Genomic DNA, 26,226 nt, shown 5'->3' with positions numbered 1-26,226 from the left:
TGCTCTAATACCGTCGGGGTCGGAAAAGAACCAGAGTTGACCAAGGGAGGTTGGATAGGATAGATGAAAGTGAGGAGCCTGGCACAAGTAAATGGAAGCAATGCCAGGACTCGGCTAAGGGCCCCGTGATCACCAACCCACGCTTCAAAGTACAGGGCCACTGGGGCCCCATTTTAGTCACCTCTTTCGACAGACAGGGCATACCGCCCCCACCCACAAGGGGAAACAGGTGAACCATGAAGCGATGGAACAGGAATTTGTCTCTTTTAATAGCACGGAACTATGCTGTTTTGCTAACTGGGCTGCCAATCAGCAATAGGATTAATAAGAAGAGAAAATGGTTATTCAAGACCAAGGAAGAAAGAACCATCCTAGATTTTAACTTGAATTGCAATACGTTACAAGGTTTTGAAGACAGCAGCCTTATAAAGTATTTGACGGATCTCCAGTTGGTGCAGTTGGTTTATATGAAGACTATATTAACGTTCTGTGGAATGAACAGAAATTGATTGCTTGTATCCAGTTCTACACTGATGCAGAGATCAATTGCATACCATGCTAATGTGCGGTATATTAATCTATTGGTGTATGTAACTTTCAGAGGATATAACAGAATGGCTAATAATATACTCTACTTAAAAGAGCCATTTATGTGAAAACTACCAACTATCTTGACTCAAGGCATGATAAAACTCAGCTCTCTTCTGAAGCAGCTTTGAAGCCTCATACACCTTAAAAGAACCAGTAGGGCCTATTTATTTCTCTCGCCAACTTTGCCGACCATTTATTCCTTTGATAGAAACTAGAATCCAAAATTTGCGATAGGGAAACGATACACTACAACATACAGAAATCTTTAAAATGTAATAAAAGTAAAGCAATTTCCAGGTGTCTCAAAAAGGAACTTTCTCAATCATAAGCAAATATTTCAGTGATATCATAAAAATAAAGGGGAGGGGATGCAATGTGCAAAAGCAGTGAATTTACATCCTCAGATCTGATTGTTCCAGTTGACTAATGTAATGTGGGTACTAAAGCTGTGCGATTCACATGCCATTGGTAGTACCTTTCTGTAGAGATATTCACGCACCAAAGCAACCCCAAGGTTCTGAATCTGACTACAGGATAATGTTTCCATTCTTCATATCCAATATTTTTCAACTGCAAGACATAAAGTAAAGGCATTAATTTCCAACCCCGAAGAACTGCATTTCAGGCAGGAAACCAAATCAAAATATTTTTCAACCCAGTACGGTAACACTGTCGTAAAAACAAACAAACAAACAAACAAACAAACAAAAACAAAAATCAAGTAACTACATACAGTTGTTAACAACTTGCATATAGTACTATACGCGAACCTTTTCTTGATACCAAGTTCCGATTCAGCACCAGGGAGCTCAGGTATCAAGAAAACTATACTATACTTCGACTTTGATCAATTGGAAACAACTACCAAAACCAAACATTCGAAAGAGTTCATAATACGTATCAACCCCAACAATTACGATACTGTTTAAAAAGAAAATGAATTTGTATCGAATATGAAAGCATATTCAACGACCTTTGGTAAATACAGTACCAATGATCAAATATGTAAACTACGTAGGTATGTACAAGTACACAATACTGTACTGTCGATGTTGAGTGTCGAACAAACCAGCCTATAACACAACCTCCACGATCTTTGAGTCTTTTTGATATATGTAGCCCTTCCACGACAATTGAACAGCGGATGACAGCTTAAACATCTGGTGTAAGATCGAGTCGCCATGGTCAGAGATACTCTGACAGTGACAGTCATATTTTCTTCAATGAAGTGATATCACTGCCCACTGGTGGTTGAGTGTAGAAAGTGGTGCTATAGTGAGGCGATACAGTGTAGGACCTTAGGGCGATATACTACATGATTAATTTCCTCCAAAAAAGTTTATCTGTTGGTGTGTAAAAATGTGTTTCACGTAAAAATGGAAGACACAGGGTTGTTGAGATTATAACATTAAAGCTCATGCTGCAGTTCTTTTAGGTGCATTGAAAGAAAACACGGCCCCCTGTCTGTGCTGTGCCCAACATGGCTTCATCGAACAGGGGGATAGGCCTACAAATAGGATCGGCATGGTTTCAAAGAAAAATCAACCTTAGGCCGCAGCATAGAGGTGTGCATTTAGTAACGGAAGAAATACTTAGGCAAATGCCAGAAATATGTCAATTTTCTGTCGGATTATTTCATGTACAGAGTAAGTACAAGGATTCTGTCAAAAGTCTTAACTTCGATCAATTCATCATATTAAGACAATCTGATAGCCATGAGATTCATTCTTGTAGGCTCTAGTGACGTTTTATGATTGCATACCAATGCGTGTTTACATTCTACTGTGTTACTGCCGTGGTTTATTATGTACTCCAAATGTTGCCGCATCCGTTTGCGTTTCCGCACGTTGTTAGGTTATGGGAAATTATTTCTGTTAAAAATGACTGTTTTAGCATTGGTTGATCTTTTAGTTTGTGTTGGTATTTCATGAAATTAACTGATATTGTTGCAGAATTGCACTTTATTTTAGTAGCATGTTGTGGTCGTGAGAATACTCTCTGTATCCTCGTGTTCCTTAAATGTAACTGTCATTTGTGACAAGGAATTTGCTACCGATTCTTAATTCGCTTCAAATCATGGCTTACATAGCAAGGAACATTTTGTGTGAGTGGGGTAAGATGAGTGGATTCAGTGTGGTAAGATACAGGATACAGTGTCGGATTATATATGTTGTAGATTATAAATGGGAGATTTAAAAAAATGGTATAAGCTGAGTTATCTATTTCTCGGAGGCTCAAAAGTATTCATTCTCATCACTTCATTTTATACGTCAGTTGTATAGCCTACAGTTTGAAAGGCCCTACTGTAACCAGCTTAATGTGATTGTTTTATCCTCTCAGTTGTATTAAGAAGTGAAACATTACATTCTTGTCTCTTTCAGCACTTGTCATTGACATAAAATTTGTGCATGAATTGAACGTTTCACATCAGTATGTCCATTACTTTTCTGTTTCATTTTGGTATTTTTGGGTGTTAACAGATATACGTTTCTTATTGTACTGTGTTTGTTTACAGTACTCCATACTTCAGCTAGTTTAGCCCTCAATGAAAGTTGGGACCCAGATGTAAGGTAAATATCAATTAGTATTGTGAAAATTAATATTTATGCTATTATATAACACAGTTTCTGTCATGAAACCCTTCTTCAATGAGACAAGTGTGTTAGTGATAGCCTACTAAATGATTAACTTGATCAACAAGAAAAATCTTTCTCTAGGTCACAGCATTATCATAAATTAGGCTATGTATAGATGAATGACTAGAGTCTTCACTTCTTGTATTTCATGCTTATCATTTGGAATTTCAAAATGTGCTCTATACTATTGCCGTACTCATTTTTTTTGGAATTGATGGGTTATGTATGCCTTGTATTATATTGATCTTCCAACTCTTCCATACCCTCATGTTATATTATTGTTCTAAGAGACAAGCTTTTTAGTAGACTTATACTTTTAATGTTGAGATATTCAGTGGAATGATAGAAACTTTCAAGATGTTCATAATACTGTAGGCAGAACGGCACTGTTCATGACTAAACCATACTTCAGAATATGTTGTGGCTTAGTATTTAAATTCCAAGGCTCGTTTGCTATATAAAGAAAGTGAGCTAGAATCACATGAATTTGGTAGTGATGGTCATTTTGACTAGCAATACAGCTACCATTACAGTAGGTTACTAGTCCCAAGTAAGTTACCAGTTTCATATTTTTGCCTCTGTGGATCTGTGGTAGAGTGTCGGCCTCCGGATCCCAAGATAGCGGGTTCAAACCCGGCAGAGGTAGTCTGATTTTTTAAGGGCGGAAAAAAGTCCACTCGACACTCCATGTCGTACGATGTTGGCATGTAAAAGATCTCTGGTGATACATTTGGTATTTACCCGACAAAATTAATTAAATCTCAGCCATAGACGCCCAAGAGAGATCCGGTTTACTCTGTCTGCCATCTAGTGGGCCTAGAGTAAAACGGAACGTTGAAATTGACGAGCAGACAGCCAGATGGTGTCAAATCGAAATGTCTGCACACGATAGCTAAGGCCATACGATTATTATTATTATTATTATTATTATTATTATTATTATTATTATTATTATTATTATTTGTAAATTTACCGATTCTACTTTGCCTTGAACTTGAATCAATCAGTTAATTAATTATGGTAATTCACTGAAATATCTGTAGTTTGGACACCAGAGTTCTCCAAAATGGACCTCTCAGATTTAGATAGAGGATGATAATTTTCTCCTCTCTCTCGGGGCGTGTATATGAGTCTGTGTTCTGGTACATCCATTACTGCCCTAACCTAACCCTCTGAAAACATGATAAATGCACCTATTGTGCAGGGGTGATAGTATAAGTTGTGTATTTTTTACCTTTGTAAATGCTTAATATCATATGATCTTTCACTCAAGATATCAATCATCCAGCTATTATAGTGATCTGCTTCACAGATAATTTACTTTCTCTCTACTTATGTATTACCAGTTTGATCACTTAGTTTTGAGCCCTTTCATGCAAGTTAGGCTGTTTATTTATTTTAAAGGAGATGCTTTTTCTCCAGCATTGTTCCAAAGCATGAATAATAATATTTTTTTCATTGCTTTCCTCACTGAGCCAGAGAGTTGTATTTCTGGCAGACACTGGCATTGTACTGTACTTTATTTGAAGACCCTTGGCTCTCGTCATAATCTTTATCCAAGTAGTCAGCCAACAGTTACGTTATTTCCCTAGTGTGCCTCTTCAATGATGCTTAGTTTTGTGACAGCTTATGGTGGAGCTGTTGGAAGTCCAACCACAGTTTGGTCTGAAAACTAAGTGTACACATCTACTCATTATTGATGTAATCTATAAAATTGTTTCTCACATTTTAATTTTTTTCCCCTGTGGGTGGGGGATGCAGATGAAGGATACACCCATGGTATCCCCTGCCTGTCATAAGAGGCAACTAAATTGGTGACTAAAGGATGCTAAAGTTTGAACCGTGAGATTACTTGTGATTTATACCATCACGCAAGGAACACTATGAGTCGACTTTTCTTGCAATTAGTACCGCTATGTGAGGAATACCCTGGGTCTGTGGGTGGATCACTATGGGTTTACAATACCTATGTATAATATCCTCAACTATGACAAAGGCTCATCCACTGTCCAGGTTCGATTGACACACCCCAAGGAGATAAAAAGAAGCTATCCCCGCAGGGTTGTTTTAGCATCACGGGTCTACGCGTTGTCTGTGGTTAGTACCACTGTATGAGCAACACCAAGGGTCTGCATTGCCTGTGATTAGTACCCACTATGTGAGGAACACCACAGGATTGTAAGAGTCCCTGTGATTAGTACCACTATGTGAGGAACACCATGAATCTGCATTGCCTATGAGTGGCACCATTGTGTGAGAAACACCATAAGTCTGCATTACCTGTGAGTAGTACCATAATGTAAGGAGCACTGTGAGTCTGTGTTACTTGTGATTAGTACTGCTACATGAGAAATACCATGGTTCTACTTTACTAGTGAAAAGTACCATTATGAGGGGCTGTTGACCTGGATTTTGGATGAACAGCAAGCATCATCGATTCAGAATTGTGCTTTGGAAGCAGCCCTTTGGTCAGTATATACCATTGTTTGAAGTTAGTTTCTGGGAAGGTGGAGCATTTCAGGTTGCATCGATTAATAGTTTTAAGTTCATAATCATTGTTCATCGTCGTCTTTTTGAATTCTAGTCTGTGGATTGTTTTTTGGAATTTTTTTGAATATTGTGAGTTAGATCTGCTGATTATTTTAAATTCATATTCATCCATTCATTCATCAAGTTTTGTATTCTGGTCATTGGATCAAATTTGGAATTTTAAATTTTCATTACATTTTGTCTCATTTCGTACCATTAGGGGCCAATGACCTAGATGTTAGGCCCCTTTAAACAAGCAGCATCATCATAATCTATTTTTATTTTTTTAGTTTTGTTAGATTAATCAACTTAATTTTAGGTTAAAGAATATGTCTAATACTAGACTTCACTGTACGTTTTATTCCTTATTTTTTTACATAGGCATCTAGATGCCACAACCATGCTGTTTATCAGATGGCATTCACTCTTGATGCATATTGGATGATCAGAGACTTTCTCAAAGAATATTTCTTAACCCCCCTTGCTGGGAACAGACTGAATAATTTGGTATAATGTACTGGTAGGAAGAATTATTCCTAGGTCTATTGACCCTGTTTATTGGCTGAACCAATCATCAGTCTAAATATTTATAATTTGCTACTTTAATTCATTGAAAGGGTAATAGGAATACTGGCATAGTATTTTATTTCAAGTCCCGTGGCACTCGCTTTAATCTTATTCCAGGTAGCCAGCCAACAGTTTATTTCCATAATGTGTCTATTTACTGATGCCTAGTTTAGCAGATAGGTATAGTAGCTGGATGATTGATATCTTCAGTGACAGATCAAATGAAGTCAAACTTTTAAAGATAAAGAATAGGCTACATTACTTGTGATAACACACTCTCTCTCTCTTTCTCTGTATTCAATTGAGCTGTATAGGCCTATCTGAAGAAAAGTTTATGGTCAGAGTTCTTATTGAAGTAAAGATACACCAGCTTAGTAAAAGTTAACTTACTGAATCTTTTCTTTTTTTTTTTCCAACCAGATAACAAGCACAGTTGACGTAATCCAACATTTTATGTTTACCGACAGAGGTTGAAGTGCTGTATTATTTTCCTGTCTTTCATCACCTTTCTTTCAGGGGTCATATTATTCCTCCAACTCTTTCAGATCTTTTTTTTTCCTCCTTAAAACAATACCTTAATGAAATTCACTTGCAGTTAAAGAATATCGCGAAAAATATATTATTGATCTGTATTTTTATCTCATGCTTTTTTTGTAATTTAACTCAAGATTCCAGAATTGCATAATCTTTTCCCCCATGCTGCTGTGGTGTTAAGAGTTCACTTGGATGATTCTAGTAATTGTTGGGTTTGCTGTTATATTCCTCCATTTCATCAATGTTTAAAAATATTTTATTGTTTAATGAGCTGGAAGTACAAGAGGTGAATTTTCTAGCTGGAAGGTCTTTTAACTTTGTTTGATAAGAAATAGAGAAACTAAAATCAATGCTCTTGGTTTCATTCAGAGTATTGGCTTTAGTTGTGTGACAAGCTATGATGCCAAGTTTTGACTCAGAATTTCCTTATTAACTATTAAAATGGAGATAACAATATAATTATTTTCTTGGTTAATATGTCCCTAGGATCTTAAGTGTAACTTGTTTTCATTCTGCAGCTGTCTACCCAGATCACCAAGAACTGTTTTAGTGTAATGAAATAGGTTGTTTCAAATTCTTGGAAGGATTTCGGTTCAGATACAAATTAGTTCGTGATTAGACAACTTTCTGTATGAAGGTTAGAAAATGATTTGGAAGAGAAATTAACTCCTTTTTGGCTGGTTACTGGAATAGCCTACCCTGAATTATTAATGAAGCTTAACTTTTTGGTTTATAGGTTGTAAGTTCTGTTCTTTTCTTATGGAGTATCATGAACTTTATGTAAATTGACTTACACAGTTGAAATTGTCATTGTTACATGTAGGTTTCAAAATACACTTTGAACCTATTCACACCGGGTAATCTTCTTTGATGTAGGCCTACTTGGCATAATAATATAAGGGACATCCTTTTTATTTTATTTTTTAACCTCTGCCGAGTGAGTTGGCCATGCAGTTAGGGGCATGAAGCTTGAGCTTGCATTCGGGAGATAGTGGATTCAAATCCTACCTTCGGCAGCCCTGAAGATGGTTTTCTTTTCCATGGTTTTCCACTTTCACACCAGGCAAGTGCTTGGGTAGTATGTTAATGTAGCAAACATTTTTTAACTTCACTTAGTGCAGTTCATGTCGTTGGCAAGAACAGTGTGTGTACATCAAACTGACCGTTCGCTGGGGTCACAATGCCAATGAATATCATAGAGCGCCTGTGAAAGCTGTGTTAATAATGTTCTTACGTACTGAACCATCGTGAAATTGGCAGCAGCATTTCAACATGGACGTGAAACAAGTAGTGGCATGTATCGGTCCGGAGGAACTGTTAATGTCCAGACTTAAGTGCCATGTGCAGTAATTACCTAGTGCATGGAATTGGACAAAAGATACTTAATCAGTTTACCGTCTAGGGTTGGCTTTTCCCTCAGACTCAGCGAGAAATCCGATCTCTTCCGCTTCCAGGGCTGTGTCCTGCAGCGCGAGATTTGGGTTGGGAGACAAAACTGGGGAGGAGGACCAGTACCACCCTCGCTTACTATGTTGAACAGTGAACAGGGGCCTTGTGGAGAGAATGGAAAGATTGGAAGGGATAGGAAAGAAAGTGGCCGTGGCCTTAGGTTAGTTACAACCCTGGCAATTGTCTGGAGAAGTGGGAAACCATGGAAAACCACTCCAAGAATGGCTGAGGTGGGAATCGACCCCCCCACCCCACCCTCCTCTACTCAGTTGACCTCCCTGGGATGAGTAGACCCTGTTCCTGCCTTCGTACCACTTTTCAAATTTTCTGGCAGAGCCGGGTTGGGGTGGCAGCTAACCACTACACCACAGAAGCTGGCAGACAAAAGATACACTAATTAAAATTGAGAACCTTCCACTTTGTTCTTTGACAACATAATAAATATATGCATTAAAAGGTGGAAGGTTCTCGATTGTAATTAGATAGTGTCAATGCAAATACTTAATAATGTTCATCAATTGAAGTTCCAGTACTTGACTTACAATTTTACAGGAAGATCTTCATCTCTTTACTCATAAAATTGCACTATGGTGGGTGCTACATGTGCTCACTGACATGAAAAATTGGACATGGTATGCTCTGACCACTTGGTATGGTACCGGCAGTAAGGCAGGCAAATACTCACTCACTCCATAGGCTTCTGAGGGACGTGAAGTTCCCGTGCCAATCTTACAATCCTCTTCCATTCTTTTCGATCTTGAGCCTGCTCTTCCCAGTTATCAGTTTGGAGGGTTCGGCATACCGTGTTGATCTTCTTCCATGTGTTATGGGGTCTTCCTGAAGATCTTTTCCCCATTAAGAGATCCCTTGTATAGATCTGCTGGTGCTCTGTTATCCTGCATCCTCAGTACATGTCCAGCCCAGCACAGTCTGTTGGATTCTATCACACCCATTATAGTGTGTTCTTGAGAGAGGGTGTAAATCTCATAATTAGATCTTTTCTGCCAGCTTTGAGAGATAGGATCGAACTATGGGCAAAATATTTTTCTATAAACTTTATTCTCAAAGACTTGCAACTGCTGCTGCTCTTTCTTGGTTATACTGTACTCCATGTCTCGGAACCATACAGAAGTACTGGTCGAATGATTGTATGGTAGATAATTATTTTTGCATTCCTTGTTAAAAACTTGGAGCCTAATATAGGGCTCATAGATTAAAATGGCTTAATTGCATTCTTAATTCTAGCTTGGTATTCCTGTTGCCTTCAGTTTTGTTCATTGATTAATACACAAAGGAATTTAAACTCCTCTACTCTTTTAAATATATATTTCCCAATCTTCAAAGGCAGTATGTCAACCTCCTCATGATTCGGTCTCTGTGCAACCATGTAATGTGTCTTTTTATCATTTTCTCGTAAGCCAATTTTTGCTGCCATTTCCTCTAGTTCCACAAGTAACTGCCTAATTTCTAATACATTGCGGCCAATAAGAACAATATCATCCACATATGCGGGGACTTTGTCTCCCCAATATGATGTCAGCAGTTACAAGAGCTAATTTCCTGATGGTTCTCCAGTGCAATGTTGAATAAAAGAGGAGTTTTATTCTGGAAAGAACTTGATTTTCTGCCCTTGAGCAAAACACAGCTAACATTACCATCCATACACAGTTTACACACGTTAATTAATTTTATGGCAAAGCCAAACTCCATCATGATGTTCAACAGCCCTTCTCTATCGATTGAATCATATGCCTTGAGGAAATCTATAGAGAGATAATGAACCGACTCCTTGTGTTCCCACACCTTATCATTAATATAATTGCATTATCATATCTCAGCTCCTCCGTAAGCTCTGATATCAGTTATGGAGCTTCAATGCCTGTTATCAGTTAGTACATGATCTATCTGATTGGCAATCTTACCGTCACACGAATACCATGTTTCCTTACGTATTTATGTGGGAAAGTGGTACTCCACACATTCATGTTTGTGGATTAGCAAAATTGATTAGTCTACTGGCATTATCATTGCTTTTGTCATGCAGACTTTCCCTTCCTATTGTTGGCATAAAATTTCCTTTCCAACTTTGCATTGAAATCACCCAAAATCATTTTGACATCGTATTTGGGTAATTTATTCCACAGTTCTAACAGATCCTCATAAAAGGAGTCTTTAACGTGATCATCTTTGTCGTTTGTGGGGACGTGACAGTTCACCAGTGATATGTTAAACCATTTAGAATGTACCCTCAAATAGCACAGTCTTTCATTCACATGTTCAAAGGACAGCACTGACGATACTAGTGAATTTTAGACACAAAATACAGTACCAAATTCATGGGGTCCAGTTTCTTTACCACTCTTAATAAAAGTGTGTACTTTTCCATATCCTGTATACATGGGCGCCCATACCCGGGGGCAAGGTGGGGACACCCCCCCCCATTAGATCTCGGGGAAAGGAAAAAATCTAATATAGTCAGCTGTTTTTCTTTCAAGAAAATGGTTTAAACGTTGGTATTATGTAGAAGTGGTAGGGGATACCGTGTGTGGTATTCTACCATGGAATACAAGTCGACATTCATCTCCCTAAATATTAAAAATACTACATACCCTCAGGTCTAGCGCCCTCCCCCCCCTCGCCCTACAAACTATCCTATGGGCGCCCATGCCTGTATACCATTACCTAATAATCTAGTCTCTTGAATTGCAGCAATTCCCGCTCTATACTTCTCCAGCAGTTGACTGAGGATTTTGAAGGATCCAGGTTTCTACAGGGTTCTTATATTCCAAGTTCCTATTCGTGAAGCTGATTTCCATTGCAGGGTCATCATATTTTGATATCCATTCTTATTCATCTGAGGCAAATGCGAGATATTTGTAACAATTTTTTTTTTTTAATACGCAATAGAGCCGTTAACCCTATGTGTAACCCCCAACCTGGAGGGCCAGAGACATTTGTCAGTTTTGCCATACCTTAGCCGATAGTCCCAGTTTTAAGGCGCCAGGTACTCGCCCTCACCACTTCTTAGAATAGGATTTGCTAGTTATAATGTATAGCAGGTGGTCGGTCAGCCAAATAATTCTTGAGTTTTAGCAGGTACATTTACTCGACATGGGTGCACCTCCCAAGGTTTTCAATCAGCCGATGCTTGGGATACCCATTCAGGTCTTTAATGGAATGGTTTCCCATTCCCTTCCCCATCCTATGCCATTGGCCATCGAGTGGTTCTTTTGTCTTTAGGAGCAGTTTCACATTCCAAGGGCAAGAGAGTGTCCTTCCCTCTACCGGCTCACCTGCCCTCCTAGGAGGCTTATAGGATATAAACCGCCGAGCTCGATAGCTGCAGTCGCTTAAGTGCGGCCAGTATCCAGTATTCGGGAGATAGTAGGTTCGAATCCCACTGTCGGCAGCCCTGAAAATGGTTTTCCGTGGTTTCCCCATTTTCACACCAGGCAAATGCTGGGGCTGTACCTTAATTAAGGCCACGGCCGCTTCCTTCCCACTCCTAGCCCTTTCCTGTCCATCGTCGCCACAAGACCTATCTGTGTCGGTGCGATGTAAAGCAACTAGCAAAAAAAAAAAAAAAAAATATATAAACTTCATGGTTTTGATCCGTATTGAATTGTGATCACAGTGATAATTATTCAATTAATGTTGTAATGGTCCACTTTTTCAATACTATAATATGCAATATTATTGAATTACATTACCAAACTAGGGACTAGTTTTGGCCTTGGCTTAATGTAATACATCTAATAACTAAGCAAATGTACAAACACACAATTGGCATTAAAATCTGGGATGAACTATGTGTAAAATTTGAAAAATAAATTTAGCTCTAAATTCTTAGCATCTGGAGTATGCTCATCATCCAGACTCTTTCTTGCATTAATATACATAGAATTGTTGGTTCCATCACTGCTAATCATTACAATTTCAATTGCTAAGTGGGAACTGGTAAATTTTGATTCTGTAGTCAGATCGTCAATCACCAAATCTACTTGAATGGTGTTAGCAGTATACAAGCCACTGGACGCCACTGTAAATAACCACCAGCTGATGCAGAACTGCTAGATGGTGTTTCCGCATCAACCAATGTAAATCAAATGAAATATTCCCGTAGTGCATGTTAAATTCATGCTGAAATGCTGTTGGACATTGTCAGGACAGCACATGAAGATATGGTTAAAACTGACACATTCTTAATTTGTGGCTGGTATAAATTTGCAATTCATTGCGGTGTCCATGAAGTTAACCTCTCGTTGTGGCATGTGGTGCGTGGCATATTGTTGTGTGTGAGTATGAGGCAATTCATTGGAAATTTATACCACGACGCATGGCTAATGCATACCGTGGAGGCCACTGCGTAGGCTATGTGGAGCCACTGGCAGTGCCAATGCACTATGAGAGACTTTCTCATTTCCAAAAATTGATGCGTACCTGGCCATCAAATGATATAAATGTTGATTCCCATAGGGAACCTGAAATTTACTCGTTCGGGACAAATATTTCAGGTTCCCTATGAGATTCAACATTTATATCAGAGACAATTACGTCGTGCCAATAGGGACGAATGTCCGGATCTTCTCAACGGTGTTATCCTTCTCCAAGACAATGCGACGGCATGCAGCAGTTGGTGTATGGTGGCAACTTCAGTGCTCTAGTGGAACACCCTCCATACTACTGGACCTGTGCGATGATGAGGTCATCCCCAAAGTGAAAGAACCATTGCATGGGGTACTGTTTGGGACACAAGGGCATTGCCAACGCTGTGAAGCATGACATTGCAAAATTCACACATGGTAAGGCAACTGGTATCGGACATCTTGCATATCGTTGGCAACGTGTTGTGGACAATCTAGGGGACTAATTTGATGGTATACTCTAAAGTTTACTATACACTCTAAGAATAAAGATTATATAGCACAAGGATTTCATGGCAGACAGTTTCCTCGCTTTATATCGCACACCTGGTAAACCTACTTGCCATTATGCATACTTTCCACTGCACTTTTTGCTCCCCACTCCCATCTGTATATTTCCATTTGTCTGGTAGCTCCCGCATTTGTGAGGAAAAAAAATATTTGCCATGTGTTAAACCTCAACCCTTGTATTCTTGTAAAATTATTTTAGCATTTGTCCTCTTGAATTCCAACTTTATCTTCATACTTTGACAAAATGGGACAAACATTCCTTTATAGGAAGAGGAATTACGGATTGGAATAATTAACCAAAGAGATGTTAAATAAATTTGAAATTTCTTTGAAACCATTTAAGACTAGTTAGACAACTGATAGGAAATTTGCCACCTGGGAGACAGCCCTAAAAGCAGATCTTTTAAAAACTTTTCAGGCTTCTAATGTCATTCCATGCCACATGTCCACTGACAGCTCGGAGCATACAGCTTGGTCGAGTATCCCATCTCCTTATCTTGAAGTCTTCCCAGCCCAAAGATAGCAACATTTTTGTAACGCTACTCTTGTGACAGAAATCACCCAGAACAAATCCTGCTGCTTGCTTTTGGATTTTTCCAGTCCTCGAATCAAGTAAGCCTGGTGTGAAGTTCCCATACACTGAAAACATACTCAAATTAGGGTCTTACTATTGACTTATATGCCCTCTCGTTTACATCCTTACTATAACTGTATTTAATATCAAGATGAGCTTTCACCTCAGTGAAACAATCTGACTTTTCATTCTTGTTTACCATCATACTAATGTCTATCCATCCATCTCGCAACTTTATCAGGGTCTTTTTCCAATTGCCCACAATTCTGTCATTTATTTATTATTCTGTACGTTATAATGTCATCTGCAAAAAAAAGTATCTGTGATTCAGTTCTATACTCGTATAATAATAATAATAATAATAATAATCGTATGGCCTCAGCTACCGTGTGCATACATTTCAATCTGATGACATCTGGCTGTCTGCTCGTCAATTTCGACATTCCGTTTTACTCTAGGCCCCCACTAGATGGCAGACCGAGTAAACCGAAACTCTCTTGGGCGTCTATGGCTGAGATTTAATTAATTTTGTCGGGTAAACACCAAATGTTTCACCAGAGATCTTTTACATGTCGACATCATACGACATGGAGTGTCAAATGGACTTTTTTCCGCCCTTCAAAAATCCGACTACCTCTGCCGGGTTTGAACCCGCTATCTTGGGATCCGGAGGCCGACACTCTACCGCTGATCCACAGAGGCAGCTATAATAATAATAATAATAATAATAATAATAATAATTTCGTGTGGCTGTTTCTAGCCCAGTGCAGCCCTTGTAAGGCAGACCCTCCGATGAGGGTGGGCGGCATCTGCCATGTGTAGGTAACTGCGTGTTGTGGTGGAGGATAGTGGTGTGCGAGTTGCAGGGATGTTGGGGACAGCACAAACACCCAGCCCCCGGGCCACTGGAATTAACCATTGAAGGATAAAATCCCGACCCGGCCGGGAATTGAACCCGGGACCCTCTGAACTGAAAGCCAGTACGCTGACCATTCAGCCAACGAGTCGGACTATACTCGTATCATACATACATTATCATTATAGACTGTTATGCATTTCAGCGTTCAGTCTGCAAACCTCTGTGAATTTACTAAACGTCACCACAATCCTCTATTTGCAACTAGTGTTGTGGCCTTATTTAGTTCTATACCTCATCTTTAAATCGTTAGAAACTGAGTCTAACCATCGTCGTCTTGGTCTCCCTCTACTTCTCTTACCCTCCATAAGAGTCCATTATTCTCCTAGGTAACCTATCCTCCTCCATTCCCCTCATATGACTCCACCACTGAAGTCGGTTTATGCATACAGCTTCATCCATAGAGTTCATTCCTAAATTAGCCTTTATCTCCTCATTCCAAGTACCCTCCTGCCATTGTTCCCACCTGTTTGTACCAGCGATCATTCTCACTACTCTCATATCTGTTATTTCTCACTCATGAATAAGATACCCTGAGTCCACCCAGCTTTCGCTCCTGTAAAGCAAAGTTGGTCTGAAAACAGACCGATGTAAAGATAGTTTCGACTGGAAGATGACTTCCTTCTTACAGAATACTGTTGATTGCAACTGCGAGCTCACTGCATTAGCTTTACTACACCTTGATTCAATCGCACTTACTATATTACCATCCTGGGAGAACACACAACCTAAATACTTGAAATCACCTACCTGTTCTAGCTTTGTATCACCAATCTGACATTCATTTCTGTTGAATTTCTTAATTGCACGTATTTTCGAGTTCCGAGATATTAGACTGCAGGCTTTCGGCACAATCTGCCATAAAGACCAAGTTGTCAGCATACGCCAGACTGCTTACTAAATTTCCACCTAACTGAATCCCTCCCTGCCATTTTATACCTTTCAGCAGATGAGCCATGTAAACTACAAACAGCAAAGGTGAAAGATTACGGCCTTGTCTAACCCCTGTAAGTACCCTGAACCAAGAACTCATTCTACCATCAATTCTCACTGCAGCCCAATTGTCAACATAAATGCCTTTGATTGATTTTAATAATCGCCCTTTAATTCATAGTCCCCCAGTATGGTGAACATCTTTTCCCTCGGTACCCTGTCATATGCTTTCTCTAGATCTACGAAACATAAACACAACTGCCTATTCCTCTCGTAGCATTTTTCAATTACCAGGCGCATACTGAAAATCTGATCATGACAGCCTCTCTGTGGTCTGAAACCACACTGGTTTTCATCCACCTTCCTCTCAACAACTGATCGCACCCTCCCTTCCAAGATGCCAGTGAATACTTTGCCTGGTATACTAATCAATGAGATACCTCGATAGTTATTGCAATCCTTCCTGTTCTCTTGCTTGTAGATACGTGCAATTACTGCTTTTGTCCAATTTGAAGGTACCTTACCAACACTCCATGCTAATCTTACCACTCTGTGAAGCCATTTCATCCCTGCCTTCCCACTATACTTCACCATTTCAGGTCTAATTTAATCTATTCCTGCTGCTTTATGACAATGGAGTTTATTTACCATTCTTTCCACTTCCTCAAGCGTAATTTCACCAGCGTCATTTTCCTCCTCCCCATGAGCTTGGCTGTTCACAACACCACCAGGAAGATTTCCTTTTACGTTGAGAAGATGTTCAAAATATTCCCTCCACCTCTCCAGTGATTCCCTGGGATCTATTATGAGTTCACCTGAATTACTCAAAACACTGTTCATTTCTTTTTTCCCTCCCTTCCTATGATTCTTTATTACTGTCCAGAAAGGTTTCCCTGCTGCTTGACCTAGCCTTTCCAGGTTATTACCAAAATCTTCCCACGACTTCTTTTTGGATTCAGCATCTATTTGTTTCGCTCTGTTTCTTTCATCTACGTACAATTCCCTGTCTTCCTCAACCCTTGTTTGGAGCCATTTCTGATAAGCCTTCTTTTTACGTTTACAAGTTGCTCTCACTTCATCATTCCACCAGGATGTTCGCCTTTTCCCATCTTTACACACACTTGATCGTAGGCATTCCCTTTCTGTTTCTACTACAGCATCCCTGTATGCCACCCATTCTCTTTCAATATCCTGAACCTGCTTACTGTCTACTGTTTGAACTGCTCACTAATTATATCCATGTACTTCTGTCTAATTTCCTCGTCCTGGAGATTTTCTACCCTTATTCGTTTACAGACAGATTTCACTTTCTCTGTCCTAGGCCTAGAGAACTACAGATCAGATAGTAGTCTGTATCATCGAAAACTCTCTGGAAAGCTCGTACATTCCTAACAGATTTCCTGAATTCGAAGTCGGTTAAGATATAATCTATTATTTATCTGGTACTCCTAGCCTCCCATGTGTAGCCTTATGCCTAAAGAATGTATTCGTAACTGCTAAACCCATACTAGCACAGACGTCCAGCAAATGCTTCCCATTCACATTAGCTTCCATATCTTCCCCACATTTACCAATCACCCTTTCGTATCCTTCAGTTCTATTTCCAACTCTCGCATTGAAATCACCCATTAGCACTATCCTAGTCTTGCTGTTGACCCTGATAGTGATGTCACTAAATGCTTCATAAAAGTTGTCAACTTCATCCTCATCCACCCTCACATGGTGAATACACTGAGACGATTCTCGCCCTGATTCTTCCAACTGCCAAATCTACCCACATCATTTCCTCATTTACGTGCCTAACAGAAACTATGTTGTGTGCAATGGTGTTCCTGATAAGCAGCCCTACCCCATACTCTGCCCTTCCCTTTCTAACACCCGTCAAGTACACTTTATAATCTCCTATATCTTCTTCGTTATCTCTCCTTACCCGAATATCACTTACTCCTAGCACATCCAGATGCATCCTGTTTGCTGACTCAGCCAGTTCTACTTTCTTTCTTCCATAACCCCCATTAATATTGATAGCTCCCCATCGAATTCCATTGCGTTCGCCAAGTTGTTTCCAAGGAGTCCCTCGCCCGTCAAATGGGAGTGGGACTCCGTTACTCCCGTAGGTCCGAGGCTTGCTTAAAATGTTCTGAGCTCGGTAAATTCATGAAGCTGAATGCTACCCTACTTACACATAGTCCAAGTGTGATCCACCGGTGGATTGTATAGTCCTAGCCGCCTGAGCACAAGAAGGTCCATGACTCAGAATATGTCCGAGTTGCCCACTCCCATTCCATAGCAACTGGTATTCCGACCCTCAGGACCACTTACTAGGCCACTCAGCCATTGCCCATAGTTCCCAAACTAGGACGTGACTAGAGTAATCCTCACCATGAACCATGCTACTCGTATCGTGTATACCTTCTATGAAACCAGTTAGTAATTTTGCAAATGTCTCTAATATAATCAGAATGAATTCTTTCTCAGAGCTGACTGTTTTGAAGTGTTTTTGCATAATTTCACAATCCTGTAATTTATTAATTAAATTATAAATACTATAAAAAAGCCTTATCTCTGATTTCAGTTCTTTATTTACTTGTACTGTATGTGGCAAAAGAAATGACACTGAAATTACTGTTCATCTGCTGTCCACATTTTCCTAGCAGTGAAGTACAGTACAGTTCAGTTGGGACCAGACCCAATGTAAATAATTGAATGTCTGGATAATTTATTAAAAAAGAACAAATCTTTCTGCTTTCCTTTGGATCTTTTCCAGTTCTCGTATCAAGTAATCCTATTATAATTTATAACTTTCATTTCCTTGTTGACGCCTGACTTATATAATAGGAATTAATCGAGGGATGTTTCACCATTCAACACTTTGTGTGTTTGTAGATTAGCCTTGCAATAAATAAATAAATTGCCAAAATATATCCAGTGACCAGAAATATTCTTTCAGCTTCAAATCCAGTACAGAGGCTCTCTCCCTCTACACTTTTGTACCTAAAGACTTTTTTATTAGTTTGTATAAAGTACACAGATTGTTACAGACTCCATTTTGGTATTTATGTAAGTATTCCAAGCAAGTGTTTTTACTGTTAATATTCTAAATCTTTTTCTTGGTTAGCTTTAATGGCATATTTCTGTTTTCATAATTTCAAATTTCTTTTTTAAATTACCTCAAGTTTTGGTTTGTGCAGTGATTGGCTGTGTTTTTCCTATTGTAATGTGGATTATTCTAAATTACAGTTCCCATCAAGAAAACACTTCTTGAAGAGATGCATGTAGTTTCCAGGAATAGTCAGCGTTACAGTTTTCCTTAAAAAAAAGATTTGGGTGTTCTTGGCCTTATACACTATCATTGTTTGCATTACCTTGAAAGTGAAAAATATTTGAAGGGGCTTAGGCTTATGTTGGGTATGGAAATACTGACCTTGGTGACTTAAATATTAGTTAGATCTTTCTTTTTACTTCTCTACAAGTGTTGTGTCTCCGAAGTTTAGCAACAATTTTATACCACTTCTTCATGAAACGTTTCTGCTTATGCAGGTCATTCATTTTAGACTGTCTAGGTAAATTGGCGCAGATTTTACTTTTTTAATACAGTGGCTGTATGAAATACAGATACTTTTTTGGTCTGGTGGTTCCTTATTTAACTTTCAAGGAAATTGTGCCTATTGATGTCCTACTGGTTGATTGAACTTGACTATCATTTATCACTTCTTTTGTAGGCTATATATCATATTGCAGGTAGATCCACTTAATTGATAAGAAAGGGAAGAAAAACATGAAAATTATCACCAGTTTACAGTATTTGCTGTTTTTACAGTAATGTGTCTATTTATACGACATCAAACGAACTAGTTGTGATGTACCTAATTTCAGAAAGGTCACTCGTCAAGCGTGTCGTTTTATTCCCGACACAAAAGGAGACTACTTAATATCGTGCATAATGGGTTCTTGGAAAGTAAAAGATTTGGTCACTGTGGTAATATATATGCTGCACATAGTGTTGTACAGGGAGTATAATTTAAAACTTTGCACTTCTGGTGACAGGCTGCAGGAATCCCCAAGCCAGTGCCATATGGGATGTGTCACTCTTGGCCTGATAAGAAGTGTTGACAGCTGATGCAGCTCTCTCGCTCAGTTCACTAGAACTATTGGACTTTTTTGGTGTGTTATAAGGTTATATTCACAATGGTAAAGTACTCTACAGCACAGAGAATGTTTGGTCGAGTGTCCTTTGCAGAATAAGAAGAAACCAGTTTAAAGGTGTCTCTGAATATTCCGTAGGCAGTTTCCCGAATTCCGTAACTAACAAGAAAAAAAAAGCAAAGGGGAGGAGCTCTTACACAGGAGAGGTTAGAAGATATATGGCAAGACTGCAAGTCATTCCACAAGTCTCTTCGGAGAGTAGCTCAGGAAACTGGTATTTCACGTTCGTCAGCATGTAATCAAACAAGATGATTACGTTTACTATCTTACTGGTCTCATTCAGCCCATAACATACCGTCTACAGATTTTATTATAAGAATAGGTTATAATTTTGCAATTGGCTAATGAACAGTGTTCACGACAGTATTGAGGATCCAAACTTTATTTTTATATATTTATTTATGAATTTATCCTGAGCATGTGTATAACTGGCAAGTTCAGTTTCATTTACTTTATATAGGTGTAATCATGCGTCTTCTTTGAGACGATTACGTCCTCTCCCTGTCTCCTACCCTGGGCTTTTATTTCTCGGCACTCTGCTACGAAATCTTAAATTACACTCCCTGTACCATCTGTAGGTCATTTACTTAGGTATCAACCAAAAATTTCATGTGCATGGATATTAAATTTGACAAAATATGTGAAGAGATACTCTTATCCTTACAGTACAGTTGTAGCTGCACAAGATGTTGTGGATATTTTTATTCAGAGGAAGATACCTTACCATTCACCACAAAGATCTAGTAGTGACAGTGCCGAACAATCCACCTTTGCCAAACAGTAGTGAGGATCGTGTTAATTCAACTTTGCATGCGATAATAACACCAGTGTTATCTGTAATGTATATAATATTCTAACTCTTGCAGTTTTACTGTCATGCTTTCCTAATTTGTTATTCACCTAATATTTTATCATGTCATATTGAACATTTAAGATTATTTGTGTGTGCTAGTGAAATTTTCTTCAGGTTTGGTGACACAATTATTCATCTATATCTTGTTAGCAGCATATTTCTATTTATAGATGAGACATAATTTAATAACCAAATGTTCAAAATTAACTCACATTTTTGTATTTAATCAGATTTTATGGTTTGAGGAATGTGTTGTATTTGAAGTAATTATGATTTCTTATTTCTGGTCAAAAGGATTGTGTATTTGTCTTGTACTTGGCATCATGTAGCTGATTACCAATTGTTATACTAATTGTATGGTTATGCGAGTAAGACATCTATAGAAATTACTTTTTTTTGTTCGGTGCTAAGTGATGGTTACAAGTTAGTAACAAGCATGTTTTCTATACTAGTAACATTTTTTCACAGCAGAATTTATCAGCCTATTTCAAAATTCATTGAACTTTAAAGTCCAGAGAGTGCATATTAACAGATTTATGAAGATTAAGTGTTCATTCAAATTTGAAGGCAGTTTTGTGAGGTTGTTTTTAAAATTTGCTAAAATTACTGCATTTTCAGCACATAAACTACTGATCACCTGTAATAGAACTACATAAAGATCTTACCTGGGAAAATCGGAAAAAATAATGGTAATCTTTGTATACCGTATTTTTGAGTATGAATTCTTTCCCAGGCATGGTCTTATTGGTGTATGTATTAAAACATGAAACCAGAACAAACCAATAGGGATGTTTTTTATGTAATTGCTGATTATGTAGACTGCAGTTGCAGACAAATTATTAACTTTAACCATTGTAACTCATTTTTGAAGTTGTTATTTTTGCTATGCAGCTTAGTCCTGGAAAAGTGTAGTCTTACTTTGTCTGTGACTGCACTAAGTTTCTAGCATTAGATGTGTGTTTCAGTTGCTGTAGGGTAGATAATTTTGATAAAAATATCTCTTATCCTCTAAAGCAGGTGCCCATCAGATTGGTACTCTAGTTTGTTATATAGTCTTCAGTAACGTGCATATCTAATAGAGTATTTTCTCTTGCAAAGCATGATGTTACATAAGTGAGGGGTTCCTTTTTTAGTACTTTGTATCACTTACTGTTGTTAATAATTGGTCAGAGAAAGGAGATTTGGATCTGCAAGTGTACGATCATTGGGTGGCCTAGCCTTTTGGCAGTTTTGTAAGTTTGAAATAATTTCATTCAGTATTATGAGTTCATCCTCTTTCTTAAAAAAAAAAAAATCAAGCATTAACAGTGTAGTCAATACTCTGAAATATGAGGAGTTTCTTAATTTTTTAAGGTCATACCATTGGACTTATCTTCAGTTCCAGTACAAAATGCTGTAACTGAAGACGATTTTATTTTTATATATAATGGTATCTTTTCACAGTTTAAGACTATATTCTCTTTGTAGTTTTCTTCTGTAGCTATGCACATAAGTATTGTCATTTGAAAGGTAACTTAAACAATCAATACTGTGTAATGGAATTCTTGTCTACCTTTGTCGTATCAGATTTTGGTTCGGACATTGCAGTGAAACTTTGTTCTTAGGAGAAGGAGCCTTATTTGAACTTTCTGAATTGTATCCAGTCATTAAACTCTTTCATTAAAATGTTCTAATAATACCTTTAAATCTACAAGTTTAAAAAATTCTGATTATGTTTATAACTTAAATTAATTTAATTTACCTTATTAATGAGAACAGTACAGAGCTCATCCAACCACAAACATGTTTGTTATGTGGTCAAGCTCTTTACTGCTTAGAAGCTTGGTTTTTGTGGAGAGTGCAAACATTGCATTTAGACAGTCATTGGGCATCAATAGTTGGTGGATCAGTGGTAGAGTGTCGGCCTCTGGATCCCAAGATAGCGGGTTCAAACCCGGCAGAGGTAGTCGGATTTTTGAAGGGCGGAAAAAAGTCCATTCGACACTCCATGTCGCACGATGTCGGCATGTAAAAGATCTCTGGTGACACACTTGGTGTTTAGCCGACAAAATTCATTAAATCTCAGCCATAGACGCCCAAGAGAGTTTCGGCTTACTCGGTCTGCCATCTAGCGGGCCTAGAGTAAAACGGAACGTCGAAATTGACGAGCAGACAGCCAGATGGCGTCAAATTGAAATGTCTGCACACGGTAGCTGAGGCCATACGATTGTTGTTGTTGTTGTTGTTGTTGTTGTTGTTATTATTATTATTATTATTATTATTATTATTATTATTATTATTATTATTATTATTATTATTATTATTAATAGTTGGTAACTCTGAATGTGCCTGAGCAACGATGAAGCATGGTGTACAGTGCATTTGGTGACAGAAATTCAGGAAAATATCCTGGGGACGATTTCATGCATTGTAGCAGTTCCCTATGGGTATTCCATGAAACGTGCCTTTGTGATGTTGCTTGTAATTTAGTAATTAAAAGTAAATTTACTCATTCATCTTTAAGGGGGGAGACCTAGCTTAACACGGGGAAAATAGGCAAATATTAATTCAATTGTTATATATGCTACAAAAGTTGATGAAAACAGCTGCACATATCCCAGTATTGGCATGCTTCAGAGCAATCAGACCGACTTAGATTTAAACATAGCAAAATTAAATAATGCATATTACTCATGTCAAGTTAACAACCTCAAACCATGTCAGAACATGGACAAAATGACATTACCTCTGCAAGTCTACAAACAACTGACTGCTGAAGAAAAGCTGAGCGCGCGTAGCAGAGTCTCCACATTGTTGCAAACTTGGACATTAGTGTGCTGCAGAAACACACCACTAATGATGTTTGCCTTGAAGAAAAAGTTGAGAAAAACTGCTTTACAAAACTGATTTGTAGAATTATTATGTGATCTACATCTGTTAGTGATGATGGATTTTGACGTTTGATTTTTCCAATTCTGTGTGCATCTTAGGATTATTTATAACCTATTACTATTAGGTCTGTGATCTCCAGTTAACTTTATTCAGTTGATTCACCATAATGCACTTCCCTTTAATTTTTGCTTCATTATGTTTTCATATTTCAGTAACCTTATTTACAGTAACTTCCTTATGTAGTTTTAGACCAAAAACAGCACAAGACAAAATTTCATTGATATGTTTACAAGAAAAAAGTGTAAAATTGTATACATTTATAAAATAAGAAACAGAAACCCACTAACATCTGGGTGATACCAGAATTGGAGGAGGCATAAGGGAAGAGAATATTGAGATCTTCATTGAAAGAAGTGTTACAAAGGATGGGGATATCTGTGAAGAGAGAAATTGGAACGTGGAAGATATACTGTATATCATTGTAATTGGGCAAGTTGAAGCATAGAGGGGGAAAGAATGGTACTAATGTTGTGTTAGTCTGCAGAGGCCTTGTACATTTAAGTTTCTATGAACAGAAATAAATCTTAAGATTATGTTTCGTTAAACACCTCAAATTATGATACTGTGGTACATGAACTGTGACTATTGCAAAGGAAGATTGGACACAAGGGGGTCGATAGTTAGTTCGACTTGGCATTTGTATGGCAGGTATTAAACATCAGGAACCATTCCCTTGTTTTCAGACCAAAGAGTTTTAGCTTTGGACCAGACTTCAATTTATCTAAATGGTTTAGTGGAGGATTTGTATTTCTTTTTCTAAGTATCTACATATTTTTGTTGTTGATTTATTGATCTTTCCCTCTGGGTTGCCGTTCATCATGAGAGTGTTAGTCGTTTGGTTTGAAGAGACATTGGCATGAAGAGGGCCCTTAGTTCATTCTTTAACCATTTGAGCTGCTTTCCAAGCCTTCTGGGCGCTTTGAGACATATCAGGCTCTTTTTTCCATGAGTGCTATCCACCTTTCTTTTTTGGCCTGTCACCATGTTCCATGTGTTTCATCACTCCACGGGCTTTTCTAAAATATTGTTTTTTTTTTTTTTTTTGAGACTTTGTTTCTGGAGCAGTCCATGGAACTAATTGGTTTGGCAGCCCAAGGAATTTGAAGCACATCTTCATCAGTTGGACTAACTTGTCATAAAAGAGCCAGGTGTACGACTGGTGAACAGGAGGTGAAATATTGTCCTTTTTCTGAAGCCTTTTAGTTTGCTTGTCTTTTGTACTGTAAATCACTTAATTCAACTCTCACACTCCCTCATTCTGTTATAAGTAATTGGTTATGCACACAAACAGGACCTACGTCATTCCTCATATATAATTGGAAACATATACAACAATAGCCCGAATTTGACAATATTCGGCTAGCAATGTTAACTGTGGACTACAGCAAGTCATACATCACTATTCTCTACAGAGAAAGAACTATAAATCTCTCCTAAAGGAGAAACACAAAGAACATTTAGAAAATGAAGCTCAGAAATTAGCCAACGGAGCTGCAGCAGACCCATTTATAGCCCTAAAGCAAAGAAAACTCCCATCACCACCCACTACACAAATGAAGACTTGGCAAGCACATTTCAAAAATATTCTGAATCCTGATAGTGTACTGAGAGCCTTCTCTCCTCCGCCACCACCGACAGCAAGAGAGCACAGTCCAGTCACAGAAAGTGAAACTGAAGAGACTATCGCTCATCTTAAAACACATAATGCAGCCGGACCTGACGGAATCTTCAATGCACACATCATTGCATCATATCCATTACGAGCGAACATCTGGCAATCTCTTCTAAATAAATATCTCAAAACAGGAGACATGCCGAGCAGCTGGAGAGAATCAGCAATTAAATTACTCTATAAAGGCAAAGGTGCAAGGGACGATCCAAACACATACAGAGGCATAGCTTTGGAAAACAACTTCAAACTACTAACAACTACTCTTAACAAAAAGTCACTCAAGTTGCAGACCCTCTGATCCCCAAACAACAATACGGCTTCAGGAAAGGGCGCTCCTGCCTACAAGCTGTACAAAACCTCTTAGACGAAAACCTTGAAGCTCTTTATATGCCAAAACAGAGGAAAGATGGGAATAGACATCAATACTAATACCCTGATAAGAAACATATTGTGTTACAACATGATCAGGATAGATGACTCAGTCACATCCTCAGAAAAAATCGCTCAAACAAGAGAAGGGTGACCCCCTTGGCCCGCTTCTCTTCAACATCGCCACATCTGACATTAGCACAAATATGTTTACCTACAGCATCACTGTATATCTTTGCTAGCAACATGGTCCTTGGTTCAGGAAACAAAAACGGCTTACAAAGATCACTTAACCTCCTTATAAATTGGGCGGACTGAAATAAAATGGAAGTAAATCAAAAGAAAACACTCTAAATGATGTTTAGAAAAGGTGGGAGAAGATCAAAGGGAGACATTATCTTGATAAAAGAGAAGCCACTGGAAATTGTGAACTCCTTCAGGTACCTGGGAGCAACTCTCCAACCAACAATAAAATTGTTTAGAATACACATTATGGAGAGAGCCGTAGCAGCGACCAGGGGAATGTTCGACA

At 38.4% G+C, this 26,226-nt stretch overlaps 1 protein-coding gene across 2 annotated transcripts in view; it reads left to right on the top strand.

Moving 5' to 3' along the window:
• Positions 1 to 1,830: 1,830 nt before the first annotated feature.
• Positions 1,831 to 26,226, top strand: part of LOC136857531 (UPF0047 protein YjbQ) — an 80,729-nt gene continuing 56,333 nt past the window's right edge. The window contains exons 1-3 of one of the 2 annotated variants that reach the window (XM_067136260.2): positions 1,862 to 1,940; positions 2,027 to 2,237; positions 3,107 to 3,161. In XM_067136260.2, the coding sequence (XP_066992361.1) occupies positions 2,072 to 2,237; positions 3,107 to 3,161 (221 nt within the window). In that variant the 5' untranslated portion in view covers positions 1,862 to 1,940; positions 2,027 to 2,071. Of the gene's footprint in view, positions 2,238 to 3,106; positions 3,162 to 26,226 lie in introns of both variants that reach the window. The other variant, XM_068225226.1, reaches the window with a different exon arrangement.

This window comes from Anabrus simplex, chromosome 1 (genome assembly GCF_040414725.1).
Source record: "Anabrus simplex isolate iqAnaSimp1 chromosome 1, ASM4041472v1, whole genome shotgun sequence".
Taxonomy (NCBI): domain Eukaryota; kingdom Metazoa; phylum Arthropoda; class Insecta; order Orthoptera; family Tettigoniidae; genus Anabrus; species Anabrus simplex.
This window is presented reverse-complemented; position numbering and strand designations above follow the sequence as displayed.